The sequence below is a fragment of the Pseudorca crassidens genome, chromosome 17, assembly GCF_039906515.1.
Source record: "Pseudorca crassidens isolate mPseCra1 chromosome 17, mPseCra1.hap1, whole genome shotgun sequence".
NCBI classification, from domain to species: Eukaryota; Metazoa; Chordata; class Mammalia; order Artiodactyla; family Delphinidae; genus Pseudorca; species Pseudorca crassidens.
Window position 1 is genome coordinate 52,302,906 of NC_090312.1, and position 22,448 is coordinate 52,325,353.

Genomic DNA, 22,448 nt, shown 5'->3' on the forward strand with positions numbered 1-22,448 from the left:
GAAAGAGGGAGGAAACTAAGGTGGCAGAGAACATTCCTAAAAGTCCTCCATGTTACTTCTGCTGTGCTTCCACACACTCCTTGGGACCTCACTTGCCAACAGAAATGTTGATTAAGCACTCTGGTTCTTATGTACTTTCTGCACTGGGAACACTTATAGTTAGGTTTCAGGGCTCTGAACTCCCCAAACTGGGGAACTTGTCATTAAAAGGTCCTTTTAAAAAGCACAGGTGCCCCAAAGTTTAACGGCATTAGATTTTGGCAATGATTTCTTGAATATGACACCGAAGGCACAGGCAACAAAAGGAAAATAGAGAAATTGACTTCATGAAAATTTTTAAAACTCTGTGCATCAAGACCCTATCAACAGAGGAAAAGGGCAATCACAGAATGAGAGGAGATGTTTGGAAATCATATATCTGATAAGGGATTAATATCTACAGAGATATTAATATGTACAGAGAACTCCTAAAACTCAACCACAAAGCAAACAACCTGGCTAAAAAATGGGCAAAGGACTTGATTAGACATTTCTGCTAAGAAGATACATAAATGGCCCATAAACACATCAAAAGACGCTCAGCATCAGCGATCATTAGGAAAATGCAAGTCAAGACTACAGTGAGACACCACCTTATACACATTAGGGTGGCTACTGTGAAAACAAAAAATAACAAGGGTTAATGAGGATGTAGGAAATTGGAACCCTGTGACTACTGGTGAGAATGTAAAATGGTACAGCCATTGTGCAAAATATTATGGTGGTTCCTCAAAATTAAAAGTAGGATTACCATATGGTCCAATTCCACTTCTGGGTATATACCCAACATAACTGAAAGCAGGTTTTGCAAGATACTTTGTATACCTATGTTCATAGCAGCATTGTTCACAATAACTAAACTGTGGAAGGAACCCAACTGCCCACTGACAGATGAATAGATAAGCAAAACGGGATGTATACACAACAGAATATTATTCAGCCTTAAAGAGGAAGTTCTGACACAGGCTACAACATGGATGAATCTTGAGGACATGATGCTAACCTACCAGTCACAGAAAGACAAATGCTGTCAATTCCACTTGTATGAGGCACCTAGAGTGGTCAAGTTCATACAGACAGAATGTCGAATGGTGGGTGCCAGGGGCTGGGCGTAGCAGTTGCTGGAGGGTAGAGAGTTCCAATTTTTCCAGAAGAAAAGAGTTCTGGAGATTGGCTGCCGTACAATGTGAATGTCCTGAACGTTTCTAAACTCTACACTCATAAGTGATACGATGATACAATTTTATGTGCATTTCACTACAAATAAAAACCAAACATGGACTTCCCTGGTGGCGCAGTGGTTAAGAATCCGCCTGCCAATGCAGGGGACACAGATTCGAACCTTGGTCCGGGAAGATCCCACATGTCGCGGAACAACTAAGGCCGTGCACCACAACTACTGAGCCTGCACTCTAGAGCCTGCGAGCCACAGCTACTGAAGCCCGTGTGCCACAACTACTGAAGTGCCTGCACCTAGAGCCCGTGCTCCACAACAAGAGAAGCCACCACAGTGAGAAGCCCACACACCGCAACGAGGAGTAGCCCCCGCTCGCCGCAACTAGAGAAAGCCTGCGCACAGCAACGAAGACCCAACGCAGCCAAAAATAAATAAATAAATAAATTTAAAAATTAATTTAAAAAATTATTTGAAAAAGAAAATACCAAACACAAGTGCCCCTCGGAGACACAGTAAATATTTTTGTCGTTCACAGTTTAGAGCTGCCTCATTGTCAGGGTGCTAGTCTTCAGTCAACTAGCTGAGAACTGGTACGGAGGGGATGGGAACTTCCATGAAAGAGCTTCTGAAGCTAAGTAGCCTGGTCCATTTCCTAATTTCTTTAGCGAATATCTGAGTGCTTGCTGGAGCCGGGCACTGTACTTGGTCCTCGAGATAGACAGCTGTGAAAAAATTATACAGAGATCCTTGCAATCTGGGAGTGAGAGGTGGGGTAGGGAAGGACCCGCAAATAAAAGCATGGAAGTTTTTAGCATGTTACCAGATGATGTAGATTACGGGAACAATAAAGCGTCAGAGGGAAAGAGGGCTACCCTAATTTGAAGGGGACATGTGGACAGACCGGAGAGAGCAGCCCCTGTAGATACGGAGAGAAAGAACATTCTAGGCAGAGAGAATAGTAAGTGCAGGACGCTATGGGGAGGGAGCTGCTAGGAACAGCCAGGGACAGCTCACCAGTGTCTCTGGAAGGGCTTGAGGGAAGGGGAGGGACGGTGTGTGTGTGTGTGTGTGTGTGTGTGTGTGTCAGAGAGAGAGAGACAGAGAGAGACAGAGAGACAGAGAGAGAGAGGAATGGGGAGTGGGAGAGGGGGAGAAGACTGCTTTTGTTCGAATCCAGATGGGAGCCTCTGAAGGGTTTTGAGCTCCGAGCAACACGATCTGACTTGGGACTAACCAGGATCACCGTGACTGCTGTACCTAGAACGGATTGAATGGGAGGGGGCAAAGCAGAAAAACGCATTTGAAAGGGGTGCACAGAAGGGGAGAGCAGGGCTGGTGGGACCTGAGGGGAGAGGTTTTCTGTCTCTTGCAGGGTGACGGGTAGGGTTTAGTCTGGGTGTGGCCGCCCCGCTCCCCGTCTGCAGCACTCTGCCCTCCTCACCTGTAAACGGAGGCTAAGTACATCCTTGAGGCTCTCCCAGAGAGTTGATGGCCTGCCTGGGACAGTCCTGAGTCACAGCCCCTTGGCTGTCACCAGCTCCAGGGATGCTCCTGTCCTGAGCATTAACCTCCCTCAGCGGGAGTCCTCATTCTCCAGGGAGGAAATTGATATCTCACTGCTGCGGGCTCTTAACTCCTGTAAAGCTGCAGGACAAATGACTTCGCTGAACATGCTTCATGCAGGGAAGAATGGGTAATCTCAGAGAAGGGAATAAAACTTCTCAAAACTCCGAACCAGGGGATTGCAGAGAAGCTCGCTGTCTTCTCTCTTGGGTGCGTGTGTGTGAATCGGGGAAGGAGAGGGCGGGCACCGACTTGGGTCTCGGTTCGCCCCCGTGGACCATTCTTCCAGGGCACGTTTTTCTTAGCGTCACTCGATTTCCTGAAGTGGGAGAATGAATACCCAGTGTAGAAAAGTGGGAAGAAAAGCGTGTTAGTTAGCATGAAATATGGTCATCTGATGACTTGTCCATTATGTATTTGAGGAAGCGGAGATTCTGAAGACCTTCACCTACTCAAGGAGAGGAAATTGCCTCTGTCTAGACCAGGACCTCTTACTTTTGCCACTGGTGACATTTTGTGTCCGATGATTCTTTGCTGTGGGCTGTCCTGGGCATTGTGGGATACTCCTATAGTATCCCTGGCCTCCGCCCAGCGGACGCCAGCAGTCCTTCCCCAGCTGTGACAGCAGAAATGCCTCCTGAACTTGTCAATTGTCCCGGGGGCGGGGAACTGGGGGGAGGGCAGCAAGTTGCTCTGGGTTGAGAGCCCCTGACCCAGGCTCAGCAGGCACATGGGTGAAGTCAGGACTGTGTATGTCATGTCCTCTCTGGCTAACAATAATCGATGGAGTTAAAACTAATAGTGGCTTCTGCTTGGTCACTGGGACAGCAGAGCATTCACTGCTCTGCCTTGAGAGAACAATTTTCCTGTGTTTTAACTAATAAGGCCCTTGTGACGGCTGGATTCTGGGCACCCCAACTAATAAGCGTGCCGATAAGGCAAAGAAACCAAAACCAACGTCCTCCCTGATTGCCAGGGAGGGGGCATGTTTTCTTTCCCCTCCCTCTCCTGGATCCATGCAGTAATTAGCCAAAGGAAAATGAATTTTAGCTCATGCTTAATTGCCTTTACAGCGTACTCGCCAACACATTTGCAGTAGTGCTAAACTAATTTTTAAAATAAATTTTAAAAATTTTATTTATTTTTAGTTTTGCCTGCCTTAGGTCTTTGTTGCTGCGCGCGGGCTTTCTCTAGTTGCTGTGAGCAGGGGCTACTCTTCGTTGTGGTTCGCGGGCTTCTCGTTGGGTGGCTTCTCTTGTTGCAGAGCACGGGCTTTAGGCGTGTGGGCTTCAGTAGTTGTGGCACTTGGGCTCAGTAGTTGTAGCTCGGGGGTCTAGAGTGCAGGCTCCGTAGTTGTGGCGCACGGGCTTAGTTGCTCCGTGGCATGTGGGATCTTCCGGGACCAGGGCTCGAACCCATGTCCCCTGAACTGGCAGGTGGATTCTTAACCACTGCACCACCAGGGGAGTCCCTAAACCAATTATTTTTTTAACTTTATGGCTTTAAATAATCCTTGGCTCTGAAATTCCCTGTACCCCTCAGCTACATAACCACAGGCCCCTCTGCCCTAAATCCTTTTCTTATACTTTTGTAGCTTTTTAAGCAAGGCCCCTCTTTAGGAAGACATAATCCCTTCTCTGTAGAAAACATGAAAGACCTGAACAAATCAAGATTTCTCCATGGAGAATTCAGCTAGTCCTGTGCTTAGCTCCGAACAAGGAAATCCATCTCTCTACCAAGCATGCCATTACCCGGACTAATGCCTGACTTGAATAACAAGCAAATTGTTGTGCTTTTAATTGTACCCTGCTGGGTCACAAAGCTTGTGAGAGAGGAATGTGCCCAGCTTCTGCAGGAGAAACAGGTCAGGCCTCTAATCCTCCTTTTCTGTCACCTTCCCCTCCCCCTTTCCAATCCTTTCTCTTCTCAGCAGAGCAGAGGGACAAAAAAGAGACAGCTAAATTATGTTTAAAATGGAAGAGTCTAAAAGAAGAAAAACAGTGGTCAGTACTGACTTGGGAGAGGATGCATTATCTATCCACAGCCTCTGCAGTGTGGCCCATTTGAGGACAATCAGTGTTCTCACCGGCTTGCTGGAGGGCGATATCTGAGAGCCTAAACCAGGCTTTCTCAGCCTCAGCACGACTGCTGGGTGGGGTTGGATGCTTCTTTGCTGTGGGCCTGTCCTGTGATGGAAGGACATTTAGCCTCGCATAAGCTGTGACCAGCCAAAGTGTCCCAAGACACTTTCAAATGTCTCCTGGGTGCAAAATTGCCCCTGGTGGAGAACCACGGCCCCAAGCCCTTCCATATTGGGATGTACTTGCTCTCTCTCTCAATCTCCCCCCCCCCCCCAGTACACAAAACCCAAGAAAATCATGGTTCCTGTGTTAAAACTGGGGAGATCAACGTGCTCTTCATGTAGGTAGAATGAGCGGAAAGGAAAAAGACGCTGACTTGTGTGTAGTCAGGGGACAGAGTGGGAACCCCCTCAACGCCAAGACTGAAAAGAGTCTTAGGATGTGGGTGTGTTTCTGGCTGCCTCTGGGATGTGGCAATGCCCCTGGTTGAACAAGCCAACATTCGAACGCCTCTACCCTGTGCACTTTGGAATCGGGCTTGCTGTGGGCGAGATGAGGAGTGATGGCGAGGCTGCAGAGATGAAGGCGCCTCTGAAGGTGCTGACTGTCTCCTCCCACACTACTTGAGACAGGGGAGAACTAGCCAGCTTCGGAGAGATACCCATTGCTCAGACAATGACGATCCTGTCTTGGACCTAAACATCGGGATGAAAGAGGGCTACTGACAAGACAGACGTTGTGCAAGCATGGGGTTGCACTTTCATTACAGACATTGAGGCAAACATTTCACTCCTGGTGATATAATGAGACCTCCCTATTTTTAGGAATTTACAAGAAGCATTATTGCTTGTCCTTACCGGCCAGTAGGAAAGGCGGGAGAGCGAGCACACTGCAGTGAGCCCCCATATCCACTAGATGACGGTGTACATCTTCCTCAGAAGCCAGGCGGGCAGCGCTCCGGGCAGCTCGTTGGCCTAAGCAAGCAAGACGAGGGCCACTCTTCTTTTGGGAGACAGGCGTCTCCTCTCATTGTCGGCACAAACAGCCCCAAACAATTGCACTGACCACACAGCTCTAAGCCATGTTCCAGGGCACTGCCGTCTGTTCAGGAGTGAATGCTGGGGAAATGAACCACGCTGCTAATTTGCTTGATTGGGGGCAAAAATAAGATCTCAAGTGACAGTGGGTGTGATTTATTTTTCCAGCAAGAATAGGGGCAAAGCCATTTCATCCCACCCCCGCCCCGCCCCAACTGCTACCATAAATGAAAGCAATCACCTAATTAGTCCTGAATTACTAACTGGCAGGGTAAAGATCTGCTGGAATTCAAGCTGAAGTGGGGAGTCTGGAGAAAGGGATGTGATTTCTGCAGGGGAGGAGGGGAGGGGTAGGGCAGGGTGGGAGGGTCGGGAGGGGAGGGGAAGGCCTGAAGCCCATTGTGAGGTCCTGCGCCCCTGTGGTCTGGGGGCCGTGCTGGCCCTGACCCTGGGAGGAAAAGAGGCTCAGTGATGTCTTCAGGCCGTTCATTTTGTGCAGGAGAATCACTTTATAAACTGAAGGAAAAAGAACCTGTTGGAGAAAACCTATCCGAGAGTTTCTCTGAAAATGCTACAGATGGAGATGAACTGGCTTGGGAAGGAGAGCACAGCCCTGTGGCGCCTGGCCACCCCGCTGCTGGTGGACCCCCCAGGAAGGTTCTGTCACGGAAACGACAGGCAGATCTGAAACCAAGTTGGGCTTTACGTCATTAAGAAATCCCCCAAAGGAATGGAATAAAGGACTCCTTTCACACTTTGGGTTTTGCATGTGTCCTGAGGAAGCGCCTCTTCCCCAGCTGAGACAGCGCGCTGTCCCCGCGCTGTCCCCAGTGAGCGGCCCTCGTCCTGCGGGGAAAGCAAAAGAGCAGCGGGGTGGGTGCGCGCCCAGAGCTGCCCCTCTCGCAATTGATTTGTTCAGGGGTGACTTCTTGCGTTCTAGTTAGATGTGACTTTAATCGAAGTGCTTTCCTAAGGCGATTTATCACAACTGTGAACGGTCAGTTTGCACAGCTGCTGCTCTTTTAGGGAAACGCACAGGCTCGGGAGGCGGAGGGGCCGGCGCGGGCTCCCCTCTTTCCCACGGACCGGCCCGCGTGCCCCTCCCCACCAGAAATATGTGCGCCGCGTCCTCAGAGGCCGCCGCTTAAGTGCTCTGGCTCCTCTGCTGTTTCTGGCTACTGAACAGCCATCTCCTCTCTCCTGGGAGGGGCAGCTGGTTTCCTTTTGGGGCGCTCCCCTTCTCCCCGTCTCAGCTCCTGCAGCGGAGACGAGGCTGCCCCTCTCTCCCTGCACGCTGTGGGCTGGGTGTGCAACCCGGCTCGGGCCACAGTCCCCCACCGTCCCCGCCGACCCCGCTCGGCGCCCACCACAGCCGGCAAAGCCCACACGGGGCGCCCAGTTAAAGCTGAACCGCAGATGAAAACCACGACTTTTTAGGGTGTCTTCAACATTGCATGCAACATACTTCTACTAAAAAAATTACTGTTTATCTGAAGTTCAGCTTTAACGAGGCGGGCATCCTGTATTTTGTCTGGCAGCCTTCTTGGTTCTAAAGAAAATGTTTGTCCAGAGCAGGTCAAATTGGAAGCAGCCTAGGACTTTTAACTGGAGCTTTGGGGAAAAAATACTTAAAAGGTATCTGTTGGGACTGCTAGGCTGGTAGGATTCATGCTTGCAACTGCTGGGAGCCAGCTTTGCTATCATGTGGGGAGAGCTGCTTGAACTAGAAGCCAACACCACAGAGAGCAGACCTGTTTCATTTGAACAGGTGGATCCAGCTGTTCTTGAAGCTGGCCTGGTGGGTGGTAGAGGTCAGGGTGTTGACGGCCAGGAGGGATAATAATTTCCTAACCCTCAAATCTGGGAAGTGAAAACAGCAGGGCTGAATGTGCCCACGGGGCATGGCGTCTGTTCAACTGGAAGAGTGGTGAATGGCTATTGGGTGACAAAAACAGTCGGTCTACTATATTCTTACTTTGTTTGCTAATTGTTTTGCTGCATGTAAACTCTCTGTTGCATTAGCTCTTGTTCATGACATCATGTCTGGAGACAGGGTCTGATAGACTTACATGTGGAATTGGAGACTTCAATTTCAAATCTGCCTCTGCCTGGTTGAGTGGCTTTAGGGTCCTCGTAACCTCTACAAAGTTGAGTTTCTGGGTCTGAAACCTAAGGACAGAGGTGATCGTAATCCATTTGGACTGCTATAACAAAATACCAGAGCCTGGGTAGCTTATGAACAACAGAAATTTATTTCTCATAGTTCTGGAGGTTGGAAGTCTAAGATCAGGGTGCGAGCAGATTCACAGTCCGGTGAGTATCCTCTTCCTGGGTCACAGTTGGCGTGTTTTCTCTGTAACGTCCCATGGCAGAAAGGTCGAGGGACCTCTGCGGGGTCTCTTTTATGAGGGCACTAATTTTGTTCATGAGGGCTCTACCCTCATGATCTTATCACCTCCCAAATGCCACACCTCCTGATACCATCACTTTGGGGGTTAGGATTTCAACATATGAATTTTGGGGGAGGCAAATGTTAAATCTATAGCAGAGGTACTTTCCCCATAGGATGGGGGAGAGGGAAAGTATGTAAGCACCTGTCATAGGGCCTGGTGTGGAGCAGGTGCCCCATACAGATGTTATTACAAAATATTGAGTATAGTTCCCTGTGCCATAGAGGAGATCCTTCTATCTATTCTATGCCTTCTTTGAATGACCGTAGCACTTGTTGTATCATTTTTATGTCTGTTGTTGCTTTGTGACTGAAAATGAAAAATTTCTATTTGTCCATGTCCTGGCCCTTACATAAAAATGTGTTCATTTATCTATTTCATATTTATTGACTACATCTTAGACACCGTGTTAACTGCTGGTTCTAGATGTTAGTAAAATATAGACCTTCCTGCTCAAAGGGTCACAGTATTTGTGGGAAAACAAAAAAATGAACAACCTATGTCTCTAAGAGCTTTGTACTTCCCAAAGAGAACACACCTCGTAGGTACAATAAATCCATGTATCATACGTAAATGTATAAATAGTTAATGGGATTATACACCTGAGATAACTGCTTTTCGATTCTGACGAAATGATGATTATATTTCACCAGGAGCTCAATACCACTCTGAGAATGAGGGCTTAACCCCCGACTTGACTCACTGCATCGCTTTCCTATATAAAAATACACAAGTCTGTACATACGCTCTAGAAAAAGGCTTATCTGGCATGAATTTCAGATAGCAAGAAGAAAACTGCAAGAGGTTCAGAGAAGCATCCAGAAGCTCAGATGATTGTCTGGCACTAATACAATGTGCCTGACAGGAAAATAGAACTGTAAATCTCACAAAATTCGATGATCTTTTAAGAATTTCAAAACCTCCTGCTATTAATTGGAAATCCTAGAAGAATAGCTTCTTCTAAAATGTACTGATAATATGCTTTACAGCTTAATATTCAGAAGCCTATGTTTTGGCTAAGTGAGCTTCAGGAAGGAAGGAAATGTGCGGTTTACCTCCACTTACTTTGGAACCGCTGGTTCCAAACATCTACTTCTATGCACAGTCATCTTATCATCTGTAAAATGGAGGCAACTCTAAGACAACAGAGTTACAGAGATGTTGCACAGCTCCATGTGTCATTGTCTTCATTTGTTTCAGAATACCAATAACATCTAAGCGACTACTGAAAGAGGGCTGTATTATTTCGGGTCATCTAGTGCAGCTCTGTCAAAGTAAAGAAAAGGGACCTAGAATGACTATAATTTTCCCAAGAGGACACAATTATTTTATGGTAAATCTGGGACAAGAACCCTGATCTCTTGGATCCCATTCCATTGTTCTTTCATTGGGTTCTGAACAACCCAGAGAAATAAAGAGAAATAAAACTCCTGTGTGCTGTGTCACTGGTACAGGACATGGCAAGATTGGAATTGGAGCACTACATATTAAGAGGTATCTGAGAAATTCTTCAAACTAATTGACATATATACCAGGTACATAGAAAACAGTATGTTTTATGAAGATGATTCTGTGCAATGAACAGAACTGGTAACACACACTGGAAGGTGAATTCTCATTTTCTGGCACCTTGAAAACTCCACCTCAACATACACGTGAAAATAAACATTTGAACTGGGTCATATTTAATTCTGCATGCTCTTGTAAGTCAGCAAAATATTCCATATATCATTTAAGTTGTCACTCACTTTTTAACTTGACTTTCAATTTCTAAAAGTCTTTCCAAACATAAAACAGAGGTGGGAAAATGGTATATGGGAAGCTGCAGGATGAAATAAGCTTATTTCATTAGGCATAAGGATGAATATCCAAACAACTTCTTCATGGCTGAAACTGTCCAAATCTACTGTCTTCGTTTTGTAGTCAAGGCTTCCGGAAAAATATGCTAATGGATTCCTTATTACCCAAATGCCCCATATCAGTTTCAGTAGGTATCATTATATCTTATGGAAATTTTTCTCAGTGACAGTGAAAGACATCCTGGCTGAACATCCCCCTGCCCATGACACAGAGATGATGGTCTCAAGCTATCTTGAAGGCATTGGAGCCCACACTATCCGTTACTAATATTAATGGAGGATAAAACTTCATATTCTGTTTGCTCTATATTTGTTCAATCACTTCTTCCCTTCATTAAACTGGATGGCCCATAATTGAGTCTGTAGTGTGTCTATCATTGGAAACTGAACAAAGTTTTGTTGGTTTTATTAATGTCATACGTTCCTAGGGAGGGTCTATTCAATAACTAAGTCTAGTTTCACAGTTACAAATAAATTATGATGTAACTTTGAATAAATTAAGCTCATCATAAAGGAAGGATACTGAGAGTTGCTACTACCCCTTCCTTGAGGGACTCTCGTAAAGCGCTAAGTAAAGTAACAGACGTGTATATGTATGCATATATTTTCAATGATATTTGTACAGACTTAAAAAGAACTCTACAGAATGCATTATAAAAACCTTAATGCTGTGTGTCCCTAGTTCCCAGCTCTCTCATTAGAACTACTTAAATGAACACAATCTTATCTGTTAGGATAGCTATCAGAGTACTCCAAATACTACTTCTTGCAGTACCCTGTCCCAACCGTTTGCCATCCTCTTCCCATTAGTCCTCAAGTCAGAAGCCCCGAAGATCTGTTCATTAATTTATGAACACATTTCTTCATCCAGCCAAGAAAATTGATTGATCCCTTACCAAATTTCAGGCACCATTCTTCAGTATGATGTATAGGCATGTTCAGGAAACACAGCAGTGATTAACACAGATGAATACAGTCTCTCTTGAGCTGAGGGGGGAGACAAAAGTAAATAAGCAAATATAAAATCATAAGTATAGGGCTTCCCTGGTGGCGCAGTGGTTGAAAGTCCCCCTGCCGATGCAGGGGACACGGGTTCGTGCCCCGGTCCGGGAAGATGCCACATGCCGCGGAGCGGCTGGGCCCGTGAGCCATGGCCGCTGAGCCTGTGCGTCCGGAGCCTGTGCTCCGCATTGGGAGAGGCCACAACAGTGAGAGGCCCGCGTACCGCCAAAAAAAAAAAGCTATGAAAACAAAACCTATGGATGGAGACCTCCATGAAAGATGGAAGAGTATAATAATGGTCAGAGTACATTACTGTGGCAGAAGCAGCAGCCCTTAAGGAGGACAACTTTATAAATTACAAATTGGATTTAAATAGACAGGGAATTGAAAGTGGAGACATTATTTTCTGCAGAAGATGATGGACAGGGGAGAACAAAGAAAATAAAACTGTAATTGTTAGCAAAATACAATGCTAAGCATATAAGTTAGGACTGAGTCCTTAACTTTCATTTTTATTAATGACTGGGTGAGTATAGATTACTGACTACACAGAACCAAGCCTGGAAACACATCTTATATTTATGATCTTTGTGCCTAAAACTAGATTCTCCTGCAATTTAATATGACACTAGGACAATGACTGGCCAAGTTTTAGATTAATCACTCTTACACAAAGATTTTTCATTCATATAATCTCAAACAAATACTGCGTCACCAATTAAGTTCCAGATCCTATGCACTCTGGCTGAAGATATAAATATCTTGCAAGCCCAGCATCACTTTCCTCTTTCTCTGGTAACAAATCACACTTTCTATTATGACAATGGCCCCAGTTATCGGCCCAGGAATAAACACTTGACTCAGGAAGAGCCAATTAAAGCCCTCCTTTAGAGTTGATCGAGAGCTTTAAGGTTGGAGTATTTCAATCTTATGAAATTTTTGTAAAACAAAATTATTTCAAAATCTACTAATTATTCTTTAAGTTCTAGAAACTACATTCTGTGACTAAGAGGACAATTTATTTGCCGTCGTTTCTGCTCTGCCCACTTTATGTTTCTGTTATTGTGAGATAAAGGCAGTGGGGAATGGCAAACCAATTCTGATTCATTCAACACATGAGTGCTTCTTAGGTACAAAACACCATTCTGAACATTGTCCGAGGTAAAAAGATAAATAATACCTAGCCCCTTATAATACCTAGCCCCTTACCCTCAAGGATCTTCCAGCTTAGCAAGGGAAATAAAACATGCACACAGATGACTGCAACAAAAAGAAGATAATGATTGCTGCCAGATGTTTGGGGAAAATGAGTAGAGCAAAGAGAGAACACAGAATAAGGCAACATTCAACAGTCAGCCAAGAACTATTTGTTGAGCACTTGCAAGCTATGACCTGGAAATGGAAGAGGAGAACATAGATCTTCACATGGGCAGGTGAAAAATCAAGTGTTATTACTTGTAACACAGCTCTTCAAATATATTTTTTGGCACCAAGTGCCTACTAAATAGCCTTAAATTAAAAACTAAATAAGGATACAGTCTCTATCAAATATAGCCTCAGGTACTGATGCCTAAATACTAGGATCACAGTATTTGTGTTCCCAAGGATGCCTTTCTATTGCTTTGCTTCTTTCCCCCTTTCCAAATTAGCTAATGCTGCCTTACCAGGATATCTATTTCACTTGTTCCAGCCTTTTTGATCCAATGTATTGAATAGCAGAATAGGTGAGTTACAAGAGGATATTTTGACTTCAAACAACAGAAATAAAATACTCTATAATTGAAAAAAAGAGGCAATCTTTCAGGCACATGTGGATCCAGGAGTTCACATGTTCTAACCAGGTCCCTTTCTCTCTTCCCCACCCCTTCTTCTCTCTGCCTTTTCTCCTCTCTGGTATTTCTCATTATGGGATTCAAATATTTCCTTGTTTATGTGGGAGCTTCTGGCACAGCTGCGGGCTTATACGCTCGCAGCTCCAGGGCTGGCTGGAAGGGGCGGGCGCATCACAGCATAAGGTTGCACAAGGTGTGCACTTATATAGCAGGGCATCACATCTATGAGTGATGGATGATCACATTGTATACAGGGGTAGCTTCGCATAGTTTTTACATCACTTTTCTTGAAGATGGCAGTAAAATGGTATGTTTTTACAAAATCAAATAGTGTAACATTGTCCAAAAGATATACATAAAGCATTTAGAGGAAGGAGGCTCCTTTTTCTTTTAACTCCGGCACGGATTGTCTATTGGACAGTGGTAACCCTATGTCATCAACCTCGTCACCCCAGCAGAAGTCCAGGGATTAGCCCTGCATAACTCTTGTTAGCCTCTATTCCCTTCCTTGAACACTGTAGCCAGAAGGTTTTTTTCCTCCTCAAACCTTAAGTATTGAAACCTGGAGGAGGGGCATGTCTGAAAAGAAAATGATGGACTGGACTCTCCCTAGAAGGAAGATAAATGGGTGGTCAACAAGAAAAAATATAAAATCCTCTGTACCAGGAAATGTTTGAAGTGTTGTTTGGGTATCAAAAAACGGGTGCCCTACACATAAAGCAACAAAGGATATTGGTCTAAAAAGAACACCATGGCCAAAGGTGCGTGACCTATTTCAACAGAGGATTTGAAAGTTAAAAGTTAACCTGTAAAACATTCAATTCAATTTCATCATTTTACAGATGGGCAAAGTAAAACTCAGGCACAGGAACAGAAGTGCCAAGGTCAGACAGGTGGTTGGTGGAAGAGACAACCAACTTCCCAACTTCTGACATTTTAGGTGTGTGTGTGTGTGCTGTTTTGTTTATGTGCAAGGACATTTTTCTTTAGTACACTAACATTACAACAGAAAGTATAGTCTTGTTTTGGTTTTCTCTGCGCCCTCAATTCTGTATAAGACAGTTTCGCTGCACTCCAACAGAAAGGCTCAGCAAGAGTAGAGACCACCATAAGCAGTACACGTGGGCACCAAGGGCAGATACATTGCCCTTCCTTGTGTAGGAACTAGGGCCACTTGTTGCTTTAATGGGCCAAGTTTGGGCTGGACCTGCAGGAGGGGACACCTTTGAAAAACAGCTTCCTAACTGCACTACAACCTGCTCTGGCATCCTGATTCCACTCCCCAAACCCCCCAAATCTTCAGCCAGAAAAAAAAAAAAAAGAAGAATGGATCACTGGATCGATGGGGAGATTTCTGTCTGCTCCTCCTACTGCCACCTCTTTCTTGCTATTTCCTGCCCGAGGAAACCTGACATCAGCCCAAAAGTATCTCTGGAAATGGGTAGGAGGGAGCCTTACACCTGTCAGCGCAGAGAAGAAAGTGCGCTCTGCAGAGTTCTCAGTTGTTCCATCTCTTGCGATGAAAGGAAGAAAAGGAGCGAATCCGCCACAGATTTACTGGAGACCAGGGTTACTTCATCGAGTTCCGGCCTCAGTAACCCCTGAAGACCAAAGATGCATTTCCATTCCCAGCATTTCTTGTTGGCGTCTTTCCCTACAGGCTAGCCCAGTGCCTGGCCCCGGAGAAGTCTCTGCGCAAAGGTTCTTTAGGTCATAAATCAGGCTCCTGTGTGTATGTGTGTTTTTCTTAGGAAAAACTGGCACAGACGAATTAGCAGTACAGACTGGGGTCTCCCTACTACCCTTCATGCTTGGCGGCATCACCTTCGACTACCTCGCATTCTCCCGGCGCTGACAGTCCCGGCTCCGGACCTCAGGGTTGGAAGCAGTCAGCCCCAGCTAGAACCACCCTGTCCGGGGCTGATGCCACCCTGTGCCTAGAATGTGCGTGTGGGTGCAGGCGGTCGAGCGAGCGGCTTCTACAGTGAGACCGAAGCAGGAGCTCAGCCTTCGCCTGCGACCTGCAATCCCCAGATTCCCTGGGGACCTCGCAACTCCCAATCGGAGGTACTCCCCCCCCCCACAGCCGCCCACCCATTCCCTCCCCCCTTACCTCAGCACGCAGCCCCTCCCTGCGTGATGATGCAAAACCCTGGGGAGGGTGGGCGCTGGGAAGGGTGGGGAGAGCCTGAGAGCGAGCGAGGGTGGGAGGGAGTGGGCGGAGGAGGAGAGCAAGCCGAACGCGCATTTAAAGCGATAGCCATCCTCGCTCTCTCCCCAGTGCTGGGCTGTTGGAGAGCTCGAGCTGCAAGCCACCGAGCGCGAGCTCGAGCGCGGCGCGCTGGCCGGGGAACCCAAGAGCGCACGGCGCCCCAAGCTGACAGGCGCTGCGGGACCCCCCACCCTCGCCGGCTGCCCTTCCCCGGGCGCCCCTACCCTCCTCGCCCGCAGGAGACCCTGGGCTTCCCCGGAGGAGCTCACCCCAAGGGGCCAGGACTCCGGCGAGCCCGCCACCGTCCCCTCGAGTGCCGCCGCCACCACCGCAGCCGCGGGAGCAGCATGGTCCGCTGGGGAAGCTGCTCCGCGCCCTGACTCTGGTGACGGTTCCCTGCTGCGTGCTGGAGGTGCTTCTGTGCGCGCTGGCGGCGGCGGCGCGCGGCCAGGAGATGTACGCCCCGCACTCCATTCGGATCGAGGGGGACGTCACCCTCGGGGGGCTGTTCCCGGTGCACGCGAAGGGTCCCAGCGGAGTGCCCTGCGGCGACATCAAGAGGGAGAACGGGATCCACAGGCTGGAAGCGATGCTCTACGCCCTGGACCAGATCAACAGCGATCCCAACCTGCTGCCCAACGTGACGCTGGGAGCGCGGATCCTGGACACTTGTTCCAGGGACACTTATGAGCTCGAACAGTCGCTCACTTTCGTCCAGGCGCTCATCCAGAAGGACACCTCCGAAGTGCGCTGCACCAACGGCGAGCCTCCGGTTTTCGTCAAGCCCGAGAAAGTAGTTGGAGTGATTGGGGCTTCGGAGAGTTCGGTCTCCATCCTGGTAGCCAACATCCTGAGGCTTTTCCAGGTAGGGGGGCGCTCCCTCCGGGGCAGAGCGCGCCGTAGCTCCCCGCGCTCTTTATCCTGAAGGCTGGCTTGGACTCCAGGGGTGCGGGGTCTGGTCAGCCTTCGCTCATTTCCACCCTGGAGATCCTGCCGAATCCCTCCCACCTCACCCGAGGAGGTACTTTCCCTGCTTGATTCATTTCCCTTCCATCTCTCCCCTGTCCGCGCTCCGCTCCATCCGGCTTGACATTCTGGATTTATGGCCCCATTGACAAGAAACAGTCTCCGAAAAACAAGGCGATGATTTAAATGGGTTTGCATTCGAGTGAAATATGGTTCCAAAACAGGCTTGTAAAAGTGCCGGGCTCCTGTGAGAGCCACTTAGGCGCAAGGAATATGAAAGATGAGAAGACGCCTAGAAACTAGGCATTTCTCAACTCCCCAGCTTCCCTGCCCCAAGCCGCCCGACAAGCTGCAGCTCCCTTGGAAAATTTCGAGAAGAGCTTAGGGAGGCAGTTCTTAAACCGAAGGCTAGGTCTTCACCTACATTTGGACGTGAATTGCCCATTTCGCTCGGGTTGGATTTCCCGACCTGTCACCTATCTCTGCGAGGGCATGGGGCGGAAGGCGTGGGGACTGTCCTCAAGCGGGGAGAAGCCACCCGCAGACGTGCCCCCGGGTGATTTGCTCTGGGCAGTTGTTTGCACCGTCTAAACTGCCTTTGCGATCCGGCCACTGGCAGGAGCCGGGCGATCAGCTTTCTACTCCTGCCAGCTCAGAGCCCGGAGGTGAGCTCATGCTAACTGCGAAACACAGTCGCTTTTTCTGCACCCACCCTGTGCCCATCCTTTCCCACGACCTCTCTAACGCAGCCCCCAACCCCAGTCCTGGGTTTTGAGGACGATTCTCAGAGCCAGACAAGAAGGCGCCTGGAGGGAGGCAGTAGGGTGCGCTGCGCAAGGCCGGGCGGTCCTCTAGCTCCGGGTGCAGGCGGGCAAAGGCGGAAGATGCCAGGACGGCGGATCGGGCCCGCTGAGCGGTGGGCGGTGCTGCAGTGCTCTCTCACCGCCTGCTCCCACAGCCTCGGCCCCAGGGCTCCTGTGCCGCCCTGGGTATAGATGGATGGCTTCTGGATGAAGAAATTGAGTTTCAGGGTCTGCGTGACTATGGGTTCTCTTGTTTCTCTGTCTTTCTTCCTGTGTGTCTCTCTCCTTGTGTCTCTTTCTCCCTGCTTTTTTTTTTTTGTCTCTCTGATTTTATGTTCTCCCTTTCAATTTCTGCCTCTCTTTTCCTTCTCTACCCCTATCTCCAGGTTTTTTGTTAATCTCTGTCTTGAAGTGATCCTTTCCTAATGCACAGCTCTCTCCCTGCCTGGTAGGACCCAAGCTCAGTTAGTCCCTTCTCCAGATGTTCTGGCTGACCCTTATGCTCCCCGTAGCTAAAAAGTCGGCTCCCTCTCAAGTGCCTTTCCTGAAGCATGTTGGGTTTCTGGAGGGGACTCCTTGTGAGATTCAAGCTGTCACTACATCAGCACCCAGGGGTATGAAGTTTGTGTTTGTGCCAGAAGGAGGGGTGCCTGCCTAAAGCTGCAGCCTGGTATGGCCCCTCTGAGCCTCTGAGCATCCCTAGCACCTGTTGAGTATGCCCCCTCTAGATGTTTGCAAGGCCAAAAGTGCTTCTGGGCAGCCTTCACTTTGAGGTAATGCTTTCAGGAAGAGCCTGGGTTGTTGGAAGCAAAACCCAGAAGCACTTCCTTTACCTCTGAGCTTAAACTAGAGAACCTGAGGAGGCAGCGCTGCAGGGAGGATGAAGCCAGAGGTCACCTGAGAACCACAGGGGCAACTCACAGTATTTTTACTGGAGCTCTGGGTGTTGAAGGCACATTTGCTCTTTGACATTTTAAAAATTATTTTGGTGCCTTCACTTGGAGCTTGGGAGCTTGCAGATGGGCCTGCCTGTCGAAAAAAGAGTGAAATCTTAAAGTCAAGAGAGAGCTTGCAGACTAGGTGAAGGATTGTGTTTGCTGAAAAAGATTCCAGGGGGAGCCGATTCCTTCTCTGGTGTGTGGATCTGAGGCACTTGCAAGAAAAGAGAACGCTTGCCTTATGCTTAGTTCCCCCGTTCCCTGGGTTGGGAAGGAAAGGAACTGAATGCCAGCATTAGCAGTGTGCGTTGGGACCAAAACCATTCAGAGAAAACACTGTCATTTTCCTCTAATTTGCAAATTGCAGCTATTCATGTTGGATTGAAAAGCTGAGGGAAAAGAGCCCCCCGTTTTCACCTGCATTTATGGGTTGAATGGGATGCACCAACTTGTAGCTTGTGCTGCAAGCTGGATATAAGCTTGGTGTGAGCATCCTGGTTAACCACTGCCCATGTTCAAATATAGAGATAGATTCCAACAATCTCTTCCAGTAGCCTTATTTTTGCGTGTGATCTTAGAAGCTCCTGGCATGTAAGTCCAGTCCCCAGTTTCCCAGCCTCTGTAAACCTGCAAAATGAATAGAGAGAATAGTGGAACACATATCCCTTGTTCAAAGACACAGTCACTCTAGGGAAAGAGGAAAAGAACGGGTAGGTGAATCTTCTCTGGGATTGCAGGGTTCAGCTCAATGAAGACTGTCCTGTATAAAAGAAACTCCTCTAAATGGTTGAATTCTTAGCTCTCCAGAGATTTGAGTTTTCTTTTCCCCAGTCCCTGTGGGTTGCTGTGGGGAATGTGCCAAACCTATCATTTGAGATAAAAATTTATGGTGAGGTAAGCTTCTAGGCTGGGGGAAGGAAGACTTAGTGACTGAAATGGGGGATGCTAAGCACTGGGGGGCAGGAAGGAACAAGGAGCTAGTAATGGATGTAACAAATGCTGCAGCTGCCAGCAAAGCCTGGATTGAACTTCCTTCCTGAAAATGAGAACCCGGGCAAGAATGACCACTCAGATGTAAACAGTGTCTCTGACTGGGAATTCTCATCTGCCTGCCGGTGGGCCAGAGCTGAGCAAGTCCTTTCTCTCCTCTGTATGCACACTGAATTGGTTAGTAAGTGACATGTCAGAGGACAGGAATCATATTCAGTGGATCTTTCAAATCCAGGAGTTTGAGGCTAATGAAATTAGTGTGTGGCCAGGGCTCTGCCAACTAGGATTAAGTCACTGCAGCCACCCTGCAATGCATTTTCAGCCTGAAGGGAGCATCAGGGAGGAATTTCGGGAGATTTGTTTCTGAGCCTGTACAAAATAATACTCTCCTAATGCTAAGAAAGATTAAATGTAAATTAATATTGACTACGAGTAACATATTTAAAAAATAATCGCCAAGTGGGGGATGGCTTAAAGTGGAGAGATTATATAATATGGTGGACAAAGAATAAATCTCCTCTGACCACTGTTTCATGGGCTATAAGTAAGATCTATTACAATGGAAAGTAATGGGAACGTTTTTATTCAAGGCTTCTCTGCTATTGACTTGAGAGCAAACACTCTGAGAGTATAAATTACTCTTGCTATGTGCTGACTCTGAATGAACAATATTTCATGTGCAGTGACATGGTCTAAGCTATAGACTTGGAATTGAATGGCATCTGTTTCAATTGTTTTGTTCTCTCAAGAGCAACTAGATAGAAAAAAGTGGTCAATTTGACCCTTGTGGGAGCGTGTTGCAAATCTAAACCTGTGTCCCTCATACCATAAATGAAATACATTTGTAAATTTGTAAGTGTTTTCCTTCTGTTCATTGATGCTTGAGTATAATCTCAAACTTTGGCAGCAACATTTTATACATAAGTACTCGGTTTTCTTCCTTTCTTCTTTCTCTTTCTCCTCTCTCTCTCTCTCTCTCTCTGTTTCTCTCTCTCTCTCTCTCCCTTTCTCCATCTTATGTAATTGGTTAGAACTGGGCACCTAGGATGATGTGGTGTTACTATAGTGGGATTTTTTTTTTTTAAAAAAAACAACTCTAACTTACCCTTTTAAAAATTTCATAAATACAGGTGTCAGTGCCATTTGGAATAGTCTCTATAACAATTTCTGTCTCCACATTTACTGTGTTTCAGCAAATTTACCTAACAGATGGTGAGTGGGCAATTTTTAAAGCGGCATTTTTTAAAAGAGCGGAGAGGGAAGGAATAGAGACAGGCACATACTATATTTGAAGTTACCTGCACGTGTATTTTATGTATGTATAGCCATACAATTAAGAAGTCTTTGGATGTTTTATCTTCAAGAATAATTCAGATAATGGATTACTGGAATATCATAAACATTTAGGGTTTAACAGATTTGTTACTTACAGACGTTGTATCATGGATTTAAAAGACCATAGCAAGCGGGCAGCGGCGGGCAGAGCGACCGAGGGGCGGCGCGTGCTGGGCGGCGGGTGCGGGGGTCCATGCTTCCTCGCGGTAGAGGGCTGGGGTTCGCCAGAGACGCCGGGTTGCTCCGCGTTGCCAGGTTACCGAGCGCGTGCCCCGCGCCCGCTCTTCCGCCCGGGCCGCCCTCGGCGCCGCCTGAGCCGCGGTGCGGGCTGCGCGGGGCGCCGGTTCCGCGGAAGCCTGGGTCGGGCGCTGCGTGCGGGACTCTCGTCGCTCGTGGACGGGGCGCGAGCGCGCGGGGGACGTAGGGCGCCGACCTGGGCCTCCCCGGCGCTCCGGCTCCGCTCAGGGCGCCCGCTCAGGGGCCTCCGGCGCGAGGCCCCCTTCGTGGTCAAGATGGCGGCGCCCAGGCGGGCCGCGGCGAGGTGAGCTGGAGCCGGGCTCGGAGAGGGGCGAGTCTGCCACGCCCAGGACTTGGACCCCGGACTGGTCTCCCGTCTCCCAGGGAGCGGCAGGTGAGTGGGCGAGGCCGCGCGTAGGTCCCTCTCGTGGGGTGGTCAGCTCTCCGTGCGTCCGCAGACTTCTGTCGTCTGATAGTCAGATCTGGGGTGGCCCAGGTTGGAGGCGAGGGTGCTTGATTGGGGAAACCTGAGGGGTTTAAGGACTCTATTGGGATCGTTTCAGACCCCAGCAAGAAGCTGAGCAAGTTTCCTCCTGACTCTCTTCCCGGCTAAGTTTTCTCCCTTCTCTGAAGGCGCCAGCTTTTCTGAATCACCTTGTTCCCCGGGGGCTACAGTTGGTGGTTCTGACCGTGGAACGTAGGACCCGGCGCGGGGAAGCCTGAGCTGGTTCTAGTTACTTTGTTTGCAAAGCACTTGTCTTGTCTTTGGAATCTTTGTGTATGTAACCAACGTTGGGAAGAGCCAGTGTTTTCTTCTCCAAAACACTGCGAGGGGTAACTTTATACGTAAGAAACAAGTGGGCGTTCACATCCATCTCTTTTCCAACCACTGAGTTTTGGTTGTGTTTCCTTTCTTTAAGTTTGTCTCGTTCTGAAGTGATAACAAAACAAAAAAAAGCAAAAAAAAAGGCCATAGCCAATTACACAAAGTATACTCTAGTCTCAGTCCTGCCATTAATTAGCTTAAGTCATTTAATTTTTCTAGGCCTCATTTTTCTCATGTGATGTTTTTTCTTTGGAAAAGTATAGTTTCTAGAAGTCGCTAATCTCTGTGTCATAGTTCAGCTTGGAGAAAACCTGTTCTTATCCAAACTCCATGACATTGTATTTCCAGCTTCAACTTTGGACTTTGAGTGAGTTGGGGGCAACTTTTTAAGGATATTTTCACACAGCTTTTTTAGTTAATATCAGTCTAGCTGACTTGTCATACTCAGACTTTCTCCCATATTCTTTTACCAGTGTGTTCCTTAGTCATATATATAAAGACTGTTGTGGGGAAAATGACCTCCTGGGTCAGCTTACTGCATGGTCATCGACACAGGACAGGGAGTAAGATTCTGTGGATTTTACAGAAGCAGATACAGGTTTCATTATCCATGTCCTCTCCCCTTTCATCTTACAAAAACAGCAGGCTTTTCTTGGAGAACTGCCAGATAATGCCATCCTGCCTCCTGACGGGCCCCGGGGATGAGTCGCCCAGGGACTGAACTCCAGTAAAGCAGGTGATTGGCTCATGGGTAGGCATCTGACCTCGGCTAAGTCTATCAGACTGCTCCCCAGGACTTTTGTCTCAGAGCAAAATGGAAGAATTGTCTTTTCTCTCTGGAATTTCTAAGCTGGGGAGATATGACTCTGGGACTCCCAGTGACCATCCAGCACAAGGAGAGACTTTCTGTAAAATAAAGTCTTGCAGAGGTAAGCAGGGCTGAGCAATGGAGAGAGAGCTGGAACCCTGCTGATACTCTGGAACGTCCAGATCCAACTGTATCTGAATATGGCTGCATCCCTGAATTTCTAGTACTTGTTTGTTGAGGTTGTTGTTGTTGTTTGGTTTTTGTTTTTAAATTTCCTTTGACTATTTTGAATT

The 22,448-nt window shown here is 47.7% G+C and overlaps 1 protein-coding gene and 2 long non-coding RNA genes across 5 annotated transcripts in view; all 3 read right to left on the reverse strand.

Moving 5' to 3' along the window:
- LOC137210268 (uncharacterized) overlaps positions 1-22,448 on the reverse strand; it is a 291,880-nt gene that overhangs the window by 118,102 nt on the left and 151,330 nt on the right. The gene's annotated exons all lie outside the window — the stretch shown is intronic.
- Positions 8,129-16,295, reverse strand: LOC137210681 (uncharacterized). The gene is made up of 3 exons (XM_067712742.1): positions 16,261-16,295; positions 15,522-16,166; positions 8,129-11,193 (listed from the first exon to the last, which is right to left on the reverse strand). Exons 1-3 carry the CDS (start codon positions 16,293-16,295, stop codon positions 11,145-11,147), a joined length of 729 nt encoding a protein of 242 aa, XP_067568843.1. The 3' UTR covers positions 8,129-11,144.
- Positions 16,380-20,520, reverse strand: LOC137210257 (uncharacterized). Of its 3 annotated transcripts, none has more exons than XR_010936425.1 (3): positions 20,380-20,520; positions 18,377-18,586; positions 16,380-17,224 (listed from the first exon to the last, which is right to left on the reverse strand). It is a non-coding gene; the product is annotated as an uncharacterized lncRNA (long non-coding RNA). The 3 variants fall into 3 exon arrangements; XR_010936424.1 differs by having other exon boundaries at positions 16,380-18,050; XR_010936423.1 differs by lacking the exon at positions 16,380-17,224 and having other exon boundaries at positions 18,292-18,586.

What these genes read in the sequence shown, in the direction of transcription:
- LOC137210681 (XM_067712742.1), bottom strand. Translation starts at nt 16,295, where the DNA reads ATGAATCAAGCAGGGAAAGTACCTCCTCGGGTGAG. An exon ending in AAAGTACCTCCTCGGGTGAG is followed by an intron (nt 16,167 to 16,260) that starts GTGGGAGGGATT and finishes TTCAGGATAAAG; the next exon opens with AGCGCGGGGAGCTACGGCGC. An exon ending in CGGAGTCCTGGCCCCTTGGG is followed by an intron (nt 11,194 to 15,521) that starts GTGAGCTCCTCC and finishes CTCCCCCCTCAG; the next exon opens with CTCAAGAGAGACTGTATTCA.